The sequence below is a fragment of the Heterodontus francisci genome, chromosome 1 (genome assembly GCF_036365525.1).
Source record: "Heterodontus francisci isolate sHetFra1 chromosome 1, sHetFra1.hap1, whole genome shotgun sequence".
In the NCBI taxonomy this organism is placed as follows: Eukaryota; Metazoa; Chordata; class Chondrichthyes; order Heterodontiformes; family Heterodontidae; genus Heterodontus; species Heterodontus francisci.
In genome coordinates, this window is record NC_090371.1 from 100034321 (window position 1) to 100053368 (window position 19048).

At 42.9% G+C, this 19048-nt stretch overlaps 1 protein-coding gene across 4 annotated transcripts in view; it reads left to right on the forward strand.

Moving 5' to 3' along the window:
- The window catches only part of LOC137371282 (vasculin-like), a 108760-nt gene that overhangs the window by 87539 nt on the left and 2173 nt on the right, over positions 1 to 19048 (forward strand). For all 4 annotated transcript variants that reach the window (XM_068033585.1, XM_068033596.1, XM_068033606.1 and 1 more), the window contains 2 exons: positions 8813 to 9000; positions 9812 to 9914. In XM_068033585.1, the coding sequence (XP_067889686.1) occupies positions 8813 to 9000; positions 9812 to 9914 (291 nt within the window). The remainder of the gene's footprint in view (positions 1 to 8812; positions 9001 to 9811; positions 9915 to 19048) is intronic.

Below are 19048 nucleotides of genomic sequence, written 5' to 3' on the forward strand. Positions count from 1 at the left end.
TTCTCGCTCTGTCTCTCGCTCTCGCTCTGTCTCTCGCTCTCGCTCTGTCTCTCGCTCTCGCTCTGTCTCGCTCTCGCTCTGTCTCTCGCTCTCGCTCTGTCTCTCGCTCTCGCTCTGTCTCTGTCTCTCGCTCTCGCTCTGTCTCTCGCTCTCGCTCTGTCTCTGTCTCTCGCTCTCGCTCTGTCTCTCGCTCTCGCTCTGTCTCTCGCTCTCGCTCTCGCTCTGTCTCTCGCTCTCGCTCTGTCTCTCGCTCTCGCTCTGTCTCTCGCTCTCGCTCTGTCTCTCGCTCTCGCTCTGTCTCTCGCTCTGTCTCTCGCTCTGTCTCTCGCTCTCGCTCTCGCTCTGTCTCTCGCTCTCGCTCTCGCTCTCGCTCTCGCTCTCGCTCTGTCTCTCGCTCTCGCTCTGTCTCTCGCTCTCGCTCTGTCTCTCGCTCTCGCTCTGTCTCTCGCTCTCGCTCTGTCTCGCTCTCGCTCTGTCTCTCGCTCTCGCTCTGTCTCTCGCTCTCGCTCTGTCTCTCGCTCTCGCTCTGTCTCTCGCTCTCGCTCTGTCTCTGTCTCTCGCTCTCGCTCTGTCTCTCGCTCTCGCTCTGTCTCTGTCTCTCGCTCTCGCTCTGTCTCTCGCTCTCGCTCTGTCTCTCGCTCTCGCTCTCGCTCTCGCTCTGTCTCTCGCTCTCTCGCTCTGTCTCTCGCTCTCGCTCTGTCTCTCGCTCTCGCTCTGTCTCTGTCTCTCGCTCTCGCTCTGTCTCTCGCTCTCGCTCTCGCTCTGTCTCTCGCTCTCGCTCTCGCTCTGTCTCTCGCTCTCGCTCTGTCTCTCGCTCTCGCTCTGTCTCTCGCTCTCGCTCTGTCTCTCGCTCTCGCTCTGTCTCTCGCTCTCGCTCTGTCTCTCGCTCTCGCTCTGTCTCTCGCTCTCGCTCTGTCTCTCGCTCTCGCTCTCGCTCTGTCTCTCGCTCTCGCTCTCGCTCTGTCTCTCTCGCTCTGTCGCTCTCGCTCTCGCTCTGTCTCTGTTTCTTTCTCTCGCTCTCTCGCTCTCTCGCTTTCTGTCTCTCGGTCTCTCGCTTTCTGTCTCTCGGTCTCTCGCTTTCTGTCTCTCACTCTCTCTCTCTGTGTCTCTCGCTCTCGCTCCGCCGCCCCCCTCTCCGAGAAGCTGTCTGCTCGCACTTGCAGCTAGTACTGGATGAGCAGAAATTTCCTCCAATTAAATATTGGGAAGATTGAGGCCATTGACTTCAGACCCTGCCACAAACTCCACTTCCTCTCCACCAATTCCATCCCTCTCCTTGGCAACTGTTTGAGGCTGAACGGACTGTTTGCAACCTTTGTGTCACATTTTGTCCCTGAGATGAGCTTATAACCACACCATCACTAAATGCTGTTCTCCAGCTCCGTAACGTTGCCTTTCTCTGTCCCGCCTCAGTTCTTCTCCTGCTGAAATCCTCATTTATGCCTTTATCTCCATACTTGTCTCGCCTAATGCACTTCTGGCTGGTCTCCCACATTCTACCCTCTGTAAACTTGAGGTCATCCAAAGCTCTGCTGCCTGTGTCCTAACTCCCACCAAATCCCATTCACCCATCACCCCTGTGTTTGCTGACCTACAATAGCTCCTGGTTAAACAACACCTCTCTCTCTGTTTTCACATCCCTTCATGGCCTGGCCCCGCTCTAACTCTGTAATCTCCTCCAATCCTCCGAAATTTCTGCACTCCTTTAATTCTATCCTCTTGAGCGTCCCCATTTTAATCGCTCCACCATTGGTAGCCATGTCTTCAGCTGCCTCGGCCCTAAGCTCTGGATTCCCTCCCTAAACCTCTCTGCCTCTCTTTCCTCCTTTTAAGATACTCCTTGGAACCTACTTCTTGACCAAGCACTTGGTCATCTGCCCTAATATTCCATTGAGGAAGAAAGACTCTACCAGAAGGATACATCATCCTTCGCTAACAAAGGAAGTTAAGGGTGTTATCAAATTGAAAGAAAAGGCGTACAATGCTGCAAAGATTAGTGGTAGGCTCGAAGGTGAGGAAAAGTTTAGAAACCAGAATATAGAAATGACTACAAAGGGAGAAATTGAAGTACGAGAGAAAGCTAGCAAGAAATATAAAAACAGACAGTAAAAGCTTCTACAAATATATAAAAAGGAAGAGAGTAGCTCAAGTGAGCATTGGTCCCTTAGAGGGCGAGATTGGGCAATTAATAATGGGAAATGATGAAATGGAAGAGGCTTTGTTGAACAAGTATTTTGTATCTCTCTTCACAAAAGACACAAAAAGCATCCCAAGAATAGTAGAAAATCAGGAGGGAGGAACTTAAAACAATCACTATCACTAGAGGAAAAGTGATGTGACTACTAATGGGACTAAAGGCTGACAAGTCCCCTAAACCTGATGGCCGGCATTTAAGGGTCTCAAAGGAAGTGGCTCCAGAGATGGTGGGTGCATTGGTTTTAATCTTACAAAATTCCCTAGATTCTGGAAACATCCCAGCAAATTGGAAAACTGCAAATCTAACACCTCTGTTCAAGAGAGGAGGGTGACAGAAAGCTGAAAACTATAGGCCAGCTAGCTTAACATCTGTTGTTGGGGAAAAATGTTAGAATTCATTATTAAAGAGGTAGCAGCAGGACATCTAGAAAAGCATAAAAGCAAAATACTGTGGATGCTGGAAATCTGAAATAAAACAAAGTGCTGGAAATACTCAGCAGGTGTGTCAGACCTGAAACATTAACTCTGTTTCTCTCTCCACAGATGCTGCCAGACCTGCTGAGTATTTCCAGCACTTTCTGTTTTTATCTAGAGAATCATAATGCAATCAGGCAGAGTCAACATAGTTTTGTGAAAGGGAAATCGTATTTGACAAATTTATTAGAGTTCTCTGAGGGTTTAACAAGCAGGGTGGATAAAGGGGAACCAGTAGATGTAGTGTATTTGGCTTTCCAAAAGGCATTCGGTAAGGTGCCACATAAAACGTTACTACACAAGATAAGAGTTCATCGTGTTGGGGGTGATATATTAGCATGGATAGAGAATTAGCTAACTAATAGGAAACAGAGTCATGATAAGTGGGCCATTTTCAGGATGGCAAACTGGTAACCAGTGGAGTGCCACAGGGATCAGTGCTGGGGCCTCAACTATTTACGATTTACGTTAATGACTTCGATGAAGGGACTGACTGTATTGTAAGCAAACTTGCTGCTGATACGAAGATATACAAAGGTAGGAAAGCAAGATGTGACAAGGACACAGAGTCTGCAAAGAGATATAGATAAGTTAAATGACTGGGCAAAAAATTGGCAGATGGAGTGTAATGTGGGAAAATGTGAAATTGTCCACTTTGGCAGTAAGAATAGAAAAGCAGAATATAATTTAAATGGAGAGATGGCAGAATGCTGCAGTACAAAGGGATCTGAGTGTGCTTGTAAATGAATGACAAAGAGTCAGCATGCAGGTACAGCAAGTAATTAGGAAGGTGTCATAAGAGTTTTTTGAAAAAATTTAAGAGGTCTGTGTGCCTTTAAGACTGAAAAAAGGACTTTCCGTGAAGTGCAAGCTGTAAACTCGTATCCATGCAACAGGAAAATTTTACGATGGCCTTGTGACTTCTATTGAAAGCTTTTAGTTTCAGTTTTGCAGTGTGAAACAGACCAGAGGGAGCTGTGAGCAGCTAAAAGACAGTTACTGTTGAAGACCTGGGGTTGTAGACCAGAGAAAAGACTAATCTCTCTGAAAATAAGCTTTGCATCTCAAGGAAAAAGTGCTACATTTAAGGTGAGGTTTTTGACCTGCCTGAAGAGAGAAAAAAGACCCGGAGAAAGAGGAGTTGCTGCATTCTGTAGAGAAACACTGCTTTGCTGAGAGGAAGTCTGCATTGCTAAAGGTAGCAAAATTCCTAATGTCTCCAGTCTCTGGAAAATCTTCTATTGACTTTTGTGTTTTTGGAAGTTCCTGAACTCTCAGGAAAATCACTACTGTTAGACTGCTACTTTACAATTTAAGTAGCCCTGTTGCTACACTTTAAACTGAAAGATCTGTGTGACGTCTGCTGCAGATGAATTGCCTTGAATGCCTACCCATCACAGACTATTTATCAAACTCACTTGGAGAGACATCAAGTGGCATCTGACTATTCGACTCTGGGACACCTCACCAATCTGGATATATCCTACCAGACTCTGACAAACAATTGTTTTATTGTTCCTAAGAAACAGTTACAACTTAAATAATCCTATTTCCCTGGTTAACTGATTTTTGAGTGTATGTGTGTGTGCATGAGGGTTAGTCCTACATGTAGATTTATCTCATAATTTAAAACTTGGTTTATTAATAAGTAGTTAATCTTTTCTTGTTCAAAGAAACCTGGTTTGGTGTGCTTTATTCTGGGGGATAAATATAGTGTTTAATTTGGCGAATTTTAGGTAGGTGGGAAACTTTTACTAATATGCTGTGACCTGTGGCGTAGTGGGACTGAATTAACAGCAATACTCCTACCTTGGTCATAACAAAGGCAAATAGAATGTTGGCCTTTATTGCAAGGGGGTGGAGTATAAAAGTAGGGAAGTCTTCCAACAACTGTACAGGGCATTGGTGAGACCGCACCTATAGTACTGCCAACAGATTTGCTGTCCTATTTAAGGAGGGACATACTTGCATTAGAAGCCATTCAGAGAAGATTCGCTCGGCTGATTCCTGGGATGAGGGGTTTGTCTTGTGAGGAAAGGTTGAGCAGGTTGGACTCATTGCATCTGTGGGATCTGTGATCTTTCATCAAAACTCATTGGAGTTTAGAAGATTGAGGGGTGATCTTCTTCAAACATATAAGGTTCTGAGGGGGCTTGACAGTTGATGCTGAGAGGATGTTTCCCCTCGTGGGGAAATCTAGAACTATGGGGCACAGATTCAAATTGAGGGGTCTCCCATTTAAGACGGAAATGAGGAGGAATTTCTCCTGAGGGTCGTTATTGTTTGAAATTCCCTTCCTCAGTGAGCAGTGGAGGCTGGGTCATTGAATATATTCAAGGCTGAGTTAGACTGATTTTTTGATTGACGGGAATTGAGGGTTATGGGGGCAGGGAGGAAAGTGGGGTTAAGACCGCAATCAGATCAGTCATGATCTTATTGAATGGCAGAGCAGGCTCAAGGGGCCAAATGCCCTCCTCCTCCTATTTCTTATGTTCCAATATTTTCTTATGTGGCTCAGTGTCATATTTTGTTTTATAATGCCCCTCTGAAGCACCTTGAGATGTTTTATTACATTAAAGGCTCTATATAAATACAAGTTGTTGTGTTGTGTCTCTGTCTCTGTCTCTCTCTCTCTCTTGCTGTTGCAGCTCTTCGTGTTGCAGGTTGAAGCTTGGTGTCCATTGTGACAATGAATGGTAGTTGGTAAGAGGGACAGACCTGTACTAATGCATATTGGATTTTTCTTTCAATGAAACATGGATTTAAAAAAAAAAAGTTTACGAAATATGGTGGGACTTAATTTTCAGAAAAATATGCCCCAGAGAACGTGGGCTTGCTTAACTTAGTCTTCATTATACACAGAACATCCCTATGGTTTATTTTAGTAACAATTTTTCATTGGCTAATATAATTTCAGTTATTCATTTAGTTTGATGAAGTATGAACTTGTCATTAATCTACCCTTGTGATGGCTTTAATTGATGCTAATTTCCTTGGCAGAGCAGGAACAGCTCCGAGGAAATTCTTGGCATAATTGCCTACTAGGATCAGAGGGAGAAAATGTTAAGTGAAGGGTGTGAGAAGAATTTGACTGCTTTTAAGTGCAGGGTCCTGAAAATCCTAGTGTAAAATTTCTGGTTTACCATTGGGAGAGGTGAAATGTCCATTTGGAGGCTGGCGTTGCATTGTTGATCCATATTCAATGTGTACTGTTTAACACCTTCAGTTCTCACCCTAATAGCCTTGTGTGGTGAGGGAAATCACAGAAATGTGCAAGAACTAATAGAGTGGTGATATTGGGATACTTTACCCAAATATCGATCGGGATAATTTTAGAGTAAAGGATAAGGAGGGGGTGGAATTTTTGAAATGTGTTCAGGAGAATTTTTTTGATCAATAGGTTCTCAGCCCAACTAGCAAGAAGGCATGAAATAACAATTGAAAGTGCTGGAAATATGCAGCAGATCAGGCAGCATCTATGGACAGAGCAGCAGAGTTATCGTTTCAGGTCTGTGACTTTTCATCAGAACTGACAAAGCTTAGAAAAGAATTAGGTTTTAAGCAAGTGGGGGAGGGGGGAGGGGTTTCACTTGTTCACTAAAGAAGTGGACAAAATATCAGTAGAAGTGGAGAGAGTAGAGGCAATGGATAGGGTAAAAATTGAGAGGAGGGAGAGACTAAAAAGGCTGGCTATTCTTAGGGTAGGTAAGTCACCTGGTCCAGATGGCTTGCATCCTAGGTTGCTAAAGGAAGTGAGGATGGAGATAGCAGAAGGGCTTGCCAAACTCCCTGGATATGGGGGAGGGGGGGAGGGGGGGGGGGGCAGAGGATTGGAGAGTGGCAAATGAGACACCCTTGTTCGAGAAAGGGTGTAAGGACAGTCCTAGTAACTACAGGCCAGTTAGTTTAACATCAGTGGTGGGTAAGGTTTTAGAAACAATAATCAGGGGAAAAAATCAGTAGGCATTTGGAGAGGTTTAAGTTAATTGAGGATAGCCAGTATGGATTTGTAAAAGGCAGATCATGCTTGACCAATTGATTTTCTTTTGATGAAATAACAGAGGGCCGATGAAGGGAATGCAGTGGATGGTTTTTTTGGATTTTAAGAAAATATTTGATAAGGTACCACATAAAAGTCTGGTTAACAAAATTGAGGCTCATGGATTAGGAGGGTTAGTGTCCAATTGGATAAAAAAATTGGCTTAAGGACAGAAAACAGCCAGTTGTAGTAAGTGGTTATTTTTCAGACTGGAGGATGGGTCAGTGCTGGGACCACTATTTTTTTTGCTATATATAAGTGACTTGGATCTTGGAACACAGAGTAGAATCTCAAAATTTGCAGAAGACACTAAACTTGGAGCTGTGACAGTGAGCATAATATGAACCCGTCTGTAACAGGACTTAGGCTAGCAGAATGGGCAGAGAGGTGGCAAATGGAATTTAATACTGACAAGTGTGAGGTGATGCATTTTTGCATTTTTGCAGAATGAATAGGGAGAGACAATATATACTTAATGGCACAGTTCTAAAGCATGCACAGGAACAGAGGGACCTGGGATGCATGTGCAGCGATCTTCGAAGGTGGCGGGTCATATTGAGAGAGTGGTTAGTAAAGCATATGGGATCTTGGGCTTCATAAATCAAGGTATTGAGTACAAAAGCAGGGAAGTTATGCTGAACCTTTATAAAGCTCTGGTTAGGCACCAGCTGGAGCATCGTGTCCAGTTCTGGTCTTTGGGACGGTGTAGAGAGATTTACTAGAATGATTCCAGGGATGGGGGATTTTAGTTACAAGGTTAGGTTGGAAAAGCTGGGTTTGTTCTCCTTCGAACAAAGGAGATTAAGGGAAGCTTTAATAGAAATGTACAAGATTATTACGGGCTTAGATAAGTTAGACAAGGAACAACTGTTCCCGTTAACTAATGGTACAAGGACTAGTAGACACAAATTCAAGGTTTTGGGCAAGAGATGCAGGGGAAATATGAGGAAGAACTTTTTTATGCAGTGCATGGGAATGAGCTGGGACTCGCTGCCCACAAAGGTGGTGGAAGCAGAGACAATCAATGACTTCAAAAAGGAAATAAACTTGCAGGATGACAGGGATCGAGCGATGGAGTAGGACTTACTGGATAGCTCCATTGAGTGCCAGCATGGACTTGATGGGCAGAATGGCCTCCTTCTGTGCCGTATATGACTCTGTGGCTGATCGAGAGGGTATACAGATAATTTCGTACCACATTGATGTGTTGGAAAATGGCGTATATTTTACATTGGGTTATAGGACATTCTCTTACTACCTGTGATTATTCAGTTCTGAAAAAGAAAGACTTGCATTTATATAGCAGCTTTCATGACCTCAATGTCTAAAAGCACTTTACAGTTGATGAAGTACTTTTGAAGTGTAGTCACTGTTGAAATGTAATGTAGGAAATGTGGCAGCCAATTTGCGCACAGCAAGATCCCACAAACAACAATGTGATAATGACAAGATAATCTGTTTTAGTGATATTGATTGAGAGATAAAATTTGGGTAGGACATTGGAGATAACACCCCTGTTCTTCTTCGAAACAGTGCCATGGGATCTTTTATGTCCACCTGAGTGATCAGACAGAGCCTCTGTTTAACATCTTATACAAAAGATAATCCCTCCGACAGTGCAACGCTCCCCAGTACTGCATTGGAGTGTCAGCCTAGAATTTTGTGCCCAAGTCTCTGGAGTGGGATTTGAACCTTTTTGACTCCGAGGCGAGAGTGCTACTATGTGAGCCATGACTGACACTGATGTCAGTAGATGTTGGCATACGTATTTAAAATTTATTTTTGGTTTTCATCAACCTGTTTTGTGAGGGAGTCTGTTTTTCATCACCCAATGTAATTTTTTTTTTCTCCTCAATTGAAATTGTTATTGACAGGCTCCTATCAAAGGCTTTTGTGCTTCTAATGCCATTTGGGCATTTCTTGTCTCAAACCCTTTTTAAAGTAAAATATCTGTTTATCTATAAAGCTTGTTACACTATTAAAGTGAAACTTTAAAAGTTAGAACTTTCACACCACTCCAGAAGTGTACCTTGATTTTTAAGGAATAAATATTAGCAAACAGCTGGTCTGCAAGATTTGTTTTTATTTGTCTATCACCTGCAGGATTATGAAATGTTTAGCATACAACAAAACAAGAATACTCATCAAGAGAGAGACGAAAACCGAAATTTTGATAAAAATGGTGATCGTAGGGAGAATGGAAATGCTCGCATTCTATCCCAGACAACCATTCACCCATCAGCAATCCCCCAATCTAATATTTTATCAAGTTCGCTGGAAGCTGAGCATAGGTATGTGTGTAAAATCATATAGACAAACTTATAAATTTTGAAACTTCGATTCATCTTATTGATTAGACACAGCAAAACTGAAAAGTAAAAATTATAAATTGCAAGAAGCTCACCTTCCTACAGTCTCTAGCAGGACATTATGCAACCAGCTACTATGAATGTAACTGTCCAATTGGAGCATTAATTGTTTCCGTGTCCTAATGAAACTTCCAGCTCTGCCTCTCGTTCTTTTGTTTTTGAGAGTTCTTCTATTTACAGTACTTGGGCATGTTCGTAAATTTTTGATTTTCTTTTACCCCCTTACACAGATGCTTCCTTTCTATTGCTAAGATTTTTACACTCATTTTGTCACAGTTGCACCTTCTGAACGGTAATTGTCATAGTCATTACCATCCAGGGATTCTTTTCCCATTGCTTTGTTTTCTTTCTGACTGCCCTGTTTACCATCCCAGATATCAGCTCATGGTCTGTTAAGAAGATAGAATAACTCGGTGTTTAATACATATGGAAAAACATTGTATTCAATAATTAGGCTTGTTAGTTTGCATTCTGTTCATGCAGCATTTACAATTCTAACTTGGCAAGCTCTAGATAACGTTGTAAACAACTGATGGCAGCTGACAAATGAATGACAAACCTTAAACTGGAATCCTGTGTGGGGAGATTACATATATAATAAAGTGAGCCTTCAGATGGCAGTGAAGAGTTTAATTCACTAAATGTATATTGTTTGGGCTTGGATTTCCTTCAGCTTGGTACAGTGACCTACAATTTAGTATTCTTCAACTAAATACCTTCTGTTTACTTCTAGGCTGCTTAAAGAGATGGGTTGGCAGGAAGAAAGTGAAAATGATGAAACTTGTGCTCCATTAACAGAGGATGAGATGAGGGAATTCCAGGCCATCAGTGATCAGGTAACAATGTCCTGCTCAGTAATGGGCAGAATTGGATCTATTCTCCAACCTTTTAATTCCCCTTCCTTTCCCCTCTTCAAAATTATTGTTCTACTTTTAGTCATATATCTTGTTGGATGTTAATTCGATCAAATAGTTACTAACTGATATGCCAAATTGGTAAAATTCTAAAAATGCCAAATTGAGGGGTGCCAATTTTGGGAGTGAGCTTTTGACTTAGCGTTAGCATTCCTGTCTGAGTCAGAAGGTGCAGCATTCAAACCCCACTCCAGACAGTCCTGGCATGTGGCGACCAGAGCTCCGGCTGTAAATTCTGGAACCGACTTGGGTACTCGAGTTTGTTGGGTGCCCGTCCACCCGCCATTATGTGGGTTTTAGAAGTCCGTTGCACCCTTCTGCCATATAGGACTAACTATCTTATCGGATGGTATAAAGATGCTTATGGCCACAGAAGCACTGTTCATGTTGCAGCCTGTCAGACTGTAACTTAGCCTGTGCATTCTTCTGTTACATCTTACTGTCCTCCAACACAAAAACAATTTTGATTAAAAAAAACCTTAGTCTCCACTGTTTTGCAGCTCTTGTGAAAGGCTCTACATTTAATTAAAAAGCAACAGTCCCTGTCTGTTCACATCCCCCTCCTCCTATTTGACAGGTACCACACCTTTATCCAATTTTTCTGAGGTGAAGTGCAACAGCTTATCTTGTGCTGGCTTCCTTCCATCACATCAGTCCAGGCATTTGGATGTTTTGTGCTGCCCAGAGTGTTGGTTCAGCTATTACCAACAACTCTTAATTTAGCTAGATCTGTGCTCCAGAATTCTAGTTTTCTCCTGGAACATCCTGATGGATATTCCTAATCCCTTACTTAACACACTGGATGCTTAAAAGTTGCAAAGAATATTTGGGCTCTCTTGATATATAACAATAACTTGTATTTATAAAGTGCCTATATCGTAATAAAATGTCTCAAGGTGCTTCACAGGAGCATTATAAAGCAAAATTTGACACTGAACCACATAAGGAGATATTAGGGCAGATGGCCAAAAGCTTGGTCAAAGTGGTAGGTTTTAAGGAGTGTCTTAAAGGAGAAAAGAGAGCTAGCGAGACTGTCAGGTTTAGAGAGGAAAATCCTGAGTTTAAGGCCTTGGCATCTGAAGGCACAGCCACCAATGGTGGGGTGATTAAAATTGGGGGTGCTCAAGAGGCCAGAATTAGATGAGCACAGATATTTAGAAGGGTTGTGGGGCTGGAGGAGATTTCAGAGATAGGGAGCGGTGAGGCCATGGAAGGACTTGAAAATCAGGATGAGAATTTTAAAATTGAGGCATTACTTGACAGGGAGCTAGTGTAGATCAGTGAGTACGAGTGATGGGTGAACAGGATTTGGTGCAAGTAAGGACACTGGCAGCAGTGTTTTGAATGATCTCAAGTTTACGGAGGGTAGTATGTGGGAGGCTGACAAGGAATGCATTGGAATAGTCAAGTCTAGAGGTAACCAAGGCATGAGGATTTCAGCAGCAGAAGAGCTGAGATGGAAATAGGCGATCTTAATGATGGCATTAATCTGTGGTCAGAAGCTCATCTTGGGGTCAAAAATGACACCAAGTTTGCAAACAGAATGGTTTAGTCGCAGACATTGTCAGGGATAGAGGGATGGAATCAGTAGCTAGCATACAGAGTTTGTAGTGGGTCTGAAGGCAATGTTTCAAGCTTCCCAATGTTTAATTGGAGGTGGAGGAGATTTCTGCTCATCCAGTACTAGATATCAGATAAACCGTCTGATCCTGACTTAGAAATATATTGCCATTCCTTCACTGTCGCTGGAACAAAATCCTGGAACTCCCTTCTCAACAGCACTTTGGGTGTACCCACACCAGATAGACTGAAGCGATTCAAGAAGGCAGCTCACCACCACCTTCTCGAGGGCAATTGGGGATGGGCAACAAATGCTGACCTTGCCAGCGACGCCCATATCCCATGAAACAAATAAAAGACAGAGGGGAGGGGGCCGAGAGAGGTGGTGCTGAGGTATTGCTGGATGTCGTCAGCATACATGTGGAAACCGATGCTGTGTTTTAGGATGATACCGCTGAGGGGCAACATGTAGATGAGCAATAGGTGGGGGTCAAGGACAGATCCTTGGGGAGCACCAAACGTAACGGTGCGGGGGTAGGAAGAGAAACCATTGCAAGTGATTCTCTAGCAACGATTAGATAAGAATGTAACCAGGTGAGTGCAGTGTCTCCCAACTGGATGACAGTGGAGAGGTATTGGAGGAGGATGGTGTGGTCCACTATGTCAAAGGCTGCAGACAGGATGAGAAGGGATAGTTTACCTTTGTCACAGTCCCATCGGATGTCATTTCTGACTTTGGTAACAGTTGTTTCAGTACTGTGGCAGGACGTAAACCTGATTGGAGGGATTCAAACATGGAGTTCCGGGAAAGATAGGCACGGATTTGGGAGGCAACAGGTTCAAGGACTATGGAGAGGAGTGGAAGGTTGGAGTTGGGATGGTAGTTGCAAGGAAGGTGAGGTCAGGGGTTAGTTTTTGAGGAGAGGGGCGATGATGGCAGATTTAAAGGAGAGAGGGACAGTACCTGAAGAGAGAGAACCGTTAACAGTATCTGCTAACATGGGAAGTAGAAAGGGAATAAAAGCAAAATACTGCGGATGCTGGAAATCTGAAATAAAAACAAGAAATGCTTTAACCACTCAGCAGGTCTGGCAGCATCTGTGAAAAGAGAAGCAGAGTTAACGTTTCGGGTCAATGACCCTTCTTCGGAACTGACAAATATTAGAAAAGTCACAGGTTATAAGTAAGTGAGGTGGGGGTGGGGCAAGAGATAACAAAGGAGAAGGTGCAGATTGGACCAGGCCACATAGCTGACCAAAAGGTCACGGAGCAAAGGCAAACAATATGTTAATGGTGTGTTGAAAGACAAAGCATTAGTACAGATTAGGTGTTAATACACTGAATATTGAACAGCAGCAAGTGCAAACCTGAAAAAAAACAGTGGGTAAGCAAACTGAACAAACTAAGATGAAATGAAATAAATGCAAAAAAAAGATTGTAAAAAATGTAAAAAAGAATGTAAAAAAAAAGGAAGAAAAAATAACTAAAAATGAAAGTAAAATGGGAGGCTGTCATGCTCTGAAATTATTGAACTCAGCAGAAAGGGAAGTTGGGTGGAAAGCAGTTTAGTGGGAATAGGGTTGAGGGAGCAGGAAGTGGGTCTTATGGACAAGATGAGCTTGGAGAGGGCATGAAGAGAGATAGGAGAGAAACTAGAGAAAGATGTGAATTTAGGGCTAGGGCAGTAAAGGCCTGCTCTGGTCTGCAAATGAGACCCGATCCCGACCGAACCCCATCTGACCCGGCCCAAGTCCTTCCATTGTTTCCCGCACCTGACCCGACCCGACCCAACCATCAGTTAACCGACCTTCCATTTTTCACTTTGTTCCTTACCTGCACAAGCTTAAAATAACTAATAAAACCACCTTTAAAGTCCAAAAAGTAAATTAACATTAGAGTCACTTACCTGAGGTGGTGATAGAGCGTGTCCGATCCAGCCCGACCCCACCCAAGCCCGAATGCCGGACCCAGAAGTGCAACCCGATCCAAACTGAGCACATGTTGTCGTGTCCCGTCTGGTTCGGGTCAGGTAGCAGGCCTTTATAGGGCAGTGGGGTACTTTAGGGAAAGTTTGGCCAGGTGGGCTAGTGGAAAGGAGGGAAGTGGCAGAGGCCGTGATCAGATGGTCTCCGTCTTGGTGACGAAGAAGTCCATGAGCTCCTCTCACTTATCCTTGGAGGTGAGGGTCGAGGAGACAGGGGAGAGGAGCTTAAGAAGACAGTTTGCAACAGAGAAAAGAAGCCATTGCATTCCTGGATGATCCTGAAATAGTGAGTAGTTTTCACAGATGAGAGCAGGACCCAAGAGTGTTTTATGTGGTCCAACCAGATTTGGCGGTGAATGGCTAAACCAGTTATCTGCCATATCCATTCAAGTCTCTGTTCCTTGGACTTGAGGGAGCGGAGATGAGGACTGTACCAGGGAAAACAGCCAGGGTGAGAGAGAGTAATGGTTTTATTGTTGACTATGGCATCAAAGGTGGAGGTGAAGCTTCAGTTGAGCAAAGTATCGTGGTGAACGGAGGGTCAAAGGTAGACAATTGGAATTTTGAAAGTGCAGTTGTAAGTGATTGGGGGTTAGTTTTTTTCAAGGGGCAGATACAGAAGGAGGCAGGGTTGGGATGTGAAAGGGGGATGTGGGTGGAGAGTGATGCAAGGAAGTAATCAGAGATGGCCTTATCTGTGATTGATATGATGGAGGTAGCAAGGCAACGTGGGATGGCAAGGTCAAGGGGGTGGCCGTGAATGTGAGTTGGAGAGTTTACTTGGATGTAGAGATTAAAGGAGAATAAGAGGGCAGTGAACTTAAGAGAGAGCATGAAGAGTTGAGATGGAGGTTGAAATCATTGAGGATGAGAAGTCATTCAGTGCAGAGGGTGAGGTAGGAAAGCAGTGAAGATGTCTCGGTGCGAAAAATTTTATTGTACTTGGGTGGATGGTAGAGAATGAGGATTTTAGATGAGAGGGGTCTGGAATGTAACAATTGTCTCCTTTCCAAGATGAGTGTTTGAAGCCGACCACAACACTGACTGAATGCTTCAAACCTAAAAGATATTCACTACGTTCCCAAACGTTGCACCATTTCCTACACAGTGTTAGCAAATTTCCTGCAACAGATGTTCCAGACCTGTTTTAAACCACCGCCAGTTCTTTTCTGTAGCTAGAAATGATGATCTGTAGTTAATTTTTTAACAGCAAGGTTTCGTTTTGGTCTGTCCAAGCCTGACATGTGCGAGCAAAGTTGGTGTCCAGTTACTGAGAATGTTATTGTAACTGTGTTATGACCAATTGATCATATGGTCAACTATGCAAGATGTTTATAGGCAACAAAAGCCCTTTGCATAATAAGTTCTTTGCAAACAAGCAGGCTTGGCGAAAATTATATTGTTCATTTTTAGTATGTTTTTGAAGTAAAATTAGATAATTGCTTTGAAACCAAGAGCTAATTTTGTAAATTAAAATTTTTAATTTGATGTTACAATGCCATAGAATTAAAATTATATAATTGCAGCACAGACGAAGGCTATTTGGCCCATTGTGTTCATGCCAGCAACTCGGGAGCAACTCAGCTAATCCCACACCCCTACCCTTTCCTTGTAGCCCTGCAAATTTTTTTCTTAGATACTTATCCAGTTCTCTTTTGAAAGTCACCATTGAATCTGTCTCCACCACACACTCATGCAGCGCTTTCCAGATCCTAACCACCATTTTTTAAAAAAGCTTTTCCTCGTGTCACTGTTGATTCTTTTGCCATTCATGTTATATCAGTGCCCTTTGGTTCTCCATCCTTCCTCTAATGGGAACAGTTTCTTTCTCCTCTGTCTAGACCCTTCATGATTTTGAACACCTCAATCAAATCTCCTCTCAACCTTCTCTTCTCTAAGGAGAACAGTCACAGCTTATCTAATCTATCCATGTAATTGAAGTCCTTCATCCCTGAAACCTTTCCCATAAATCTTTTCTGCACCCTCTCCAATGCCTTCACATCCTTCCTGAAAGTGTGGTGGCCAGAATTGGACACACAACTCCAGTTGAGGCCAAACTAGTGTTTTATGAAGGTTCATTATAACTTCCTTGCTTTTGTACTCTATGCCTCTATTTATAAAACCCAGGATCCTGTATGCCTTTTTAACCGCTTTCTCAACCGGCCCTGCCACGTTCAACAATTTATGCACAGTTACCCCGAGGTTGCTTTGCTCCTGCACCCCCTTTAGAATTGTACGCATTGTTTTGATATTGCCTTCTCTTGTTCTTCCTTCCAAAATGTATCACTTCACAAATCTCTGCATTAAATTTCATCAACCGTGTGTCCGCCCATTCCACCCACTTGTCTATGTCCTCTTGAAATCTATTGCTACCCTCCCCACGGTTCACAATACTTCCAAATTTTGAATCATCTGCAGATTTTGAAGTTGTGCCCTGTACACCCAAGTCTAGATCATTAATATATATCACGAAAAGCAGTGGTCCTAATACCGATCTCTGGGGAACCCCATATATACCTTCCTCTAGTCCAAAAAAAAAAGTTCACCACTACTGTTTCCTGTCACTCAGCCAACTTTGTATCCATGCTGCCACTGTCCCTTTTGTTCCATGGGTTCAACTTTGCTGGCAAGTCTATTTTGTGGCACTTTATCAAATGCCTTTTGCAAGTCCATGCACACCACATCAACTGAATTACCCTCATTAATCCTCTCTGTTCCCTCGTCAGAATACTCAATGAAGTTAGTTAAAAATGATTTGTTTTTAACAAATCCCTGCTGGCTTTCCTTAACTAATCCACACTTGGCCAAGTGACTATTAATTTTGTCCCGGATTATCGCTTCTAAAAGCTTTCCCACCCCTGAGGTTAAATTGAGTGGCCTGTAATTACTGAGTTTATCCTTGCATCCTTTTTTGAACAATAATGTAACATTTGTATTACGACCGACCATTTCAGTCAAAGCCCCCAATCAAAATATACGATTCTGATTGTGGTGGGAGAAACGCACTGTTAATTCAATCCTGTCCCCCCACAGATTGCCTAACATATTATTTTAAACTTTCCAAATTAAAGAAAGACCCAGCCAGCTAGGGGACATAGGTTTAAGGTGAGAGGGGTAAAGTTTAGAGGGGATGTGCGAGGCAAGTTCTTTACCGAGAGGGTGGTGAGTGCCTGGAACTTGCTGCCGAGGGAGGTGGTGGAAGCAGGTACGATAGCAACTTTTAAGAGGCATCTTGACAAATACATGAATAGGATGGGAATAGAGGAATATGGTCCCCGGAAGTGCAGAAGGTTTTAGTTTAGGCAGGCATCAAGATCGGCGCAGGCTTGGAGGGCCGAATGGCCTGTTCCTGTGCTGTACTGTTCTTCTTTGTTCAAATTGTACCATCTATTAACCCCCGAATGGGGCTAACCAAACCAGGTGTCTTTAAATCAACAAATTAGCTGTTTAATTAGGAAAAACTAAATTTTTAAACACTACTAAGACATAAACAACATCTAAAATAGAAGAAATTAGAGTCTTTACAAATTTACAGTCCAATGTAGCTTGAAGTCCTCACCGCCATCCGATGGGGGAGAAAAAGGTTCTTCAACAGTAGAACAGTCCGTAGTCTAATTCCAGCAGTAAGTGATACTTCCCTTCTCCAGCAATGAATTTCTTACAATTAATGACTTGCAAAAACTTTTTAAATGAATCAATTTGGCTTTAGAATTTTTGAGGGATAAAAAATTGTCTCAGTTGAACTTCCCTTCCTTCAGTTTAAATTATCAGAGATCTCTGTTTTGGCTTGACTTTTTTAGAATTTTGAGAGAATAATAAATGAACAGACTAAATTCCCTTCCTTCAGTTTAAATGGCTGAGAGCTCTTCTTTCAGGTGCTAACACCAGCTATCTGTTTCTGTCCTCTGTTAGAACGGTTTGTTTGCGCTATAAGCCAGTTCAAAATTGCATCTCTTGATGCTGTGGCTGTATCCAAGGCAACAAGAATGCACCTTCTCGGTAACTCCTGAGGCCTGCTTATTCTTAAAGCAGTACTGCTCCTTTGCTGTCTTAAAGTTACACCACATATTTCCTGAAAAAAAAACTACAGGATCATAACACTTGTAATTCTCCAGTCCTCTGGCACCACCCGCATATCGAGATGCATTGGAAGATTATGGCCAGTCTTCTTCTTTGGCCTCCTTGTCTCGAGAGACAATGGGTAAGCACCTAGAGGTGGTCAGTGGTTTGTGAAGCAGCGCCTGGAGTGGCTATAAAGGCCAATTCTAGAGTAACGGACTCTTCCACAGGTACTGCAGATAAAATTGGTTGTTGGGGCTGTTACACGGTTCGCTCTCTCCTTGCACTTCTGTCTTTTTTCCTGCCAACTGCTAAGTCTCTTTGACTCGCCACTCTTTAGCCCCGCCTTTATGGCTGTCCGCCAGCTGTGGCGATCACTGGCAACTGACTTCCACGACTTGTGGTCAATGTCACAGGACTTTGTGTCATGTTTGCAGACGTCTTTAAAGTGGAGACATGGGCGGCCAGTGGGTCTGATAGCAGTGACGAACTCGCTGTACAATGTGTCCTTGGGGACAAATTATGGCCAGTACCTCCACAATTTCCACCCTTACTTTTCTCCGTGTCCTCAGATGTATCCCATCCGGTCCTGGTGACATATCAATTTTAAGTACAGTCAGCCTTTCTAATAATTCTTTGTTAATTTTTAGCTCATCCAGGAGCTCAACTACTTCCTCTGTCACTATGACTTTGGCAACATCATCTTGGTAAAGACAGATGCAAAGTACTTATTTAGTACTTCAGCCATGCCCTCTGCCTCCATGCGTAGATCCCCTTTTTGGCTCCTAATCGGCTCCACACCTCCTCTTGTACCCTTTTACTATTAAAATACCTATAGAAGACTTCTGGATTCTTTTTTTATATTGGCTGCCAGTCTCTACTCATACCCTCTTTCTGTCTTTCTTTTCCACTTCCCCTCTGAACTTTCTATAGTTAGCCTTATTCTCACTTATTATGAACCTTACATCTGTCATACGCACCCTTTTCCTCCTCCTCCTTGAACTCTATCTCTTTCATCCTCCAGGTTGGTTGCCCTACCTTTCCTTCTCTTGGGAATGTACTTCAACGATTCCCGAACCATCTCCTCTTTAAATGCAGCCTGTTGTTCCATTACAGTTTTGCCTGCCAATCTTTGATTCCAGATTACCTGGGACAGATCCCTTCTCACCCCACTGAAATTGGCCCTCCTCCAATAAAGTATTTTCCTCCTAGATTGCTCCTTGTTCTTTTCCATAGCTAACCTAAACCTTATGATACAATGATCACTGTTCCTTGTCTGTGTTGTGTTTGCACATCCAATTCGAATTATTTAATGATTTGATTTTTTTAGCATTAAGGTCCTGCCTGCCTATGTTATTTTCTTTGCCTAATTCAAATAACTGAATAATTCATTGTTTTTACACTAAAAGAATTAGAATGATCAGGTTTAAATTGTATTGGAAACTCTTTTGAT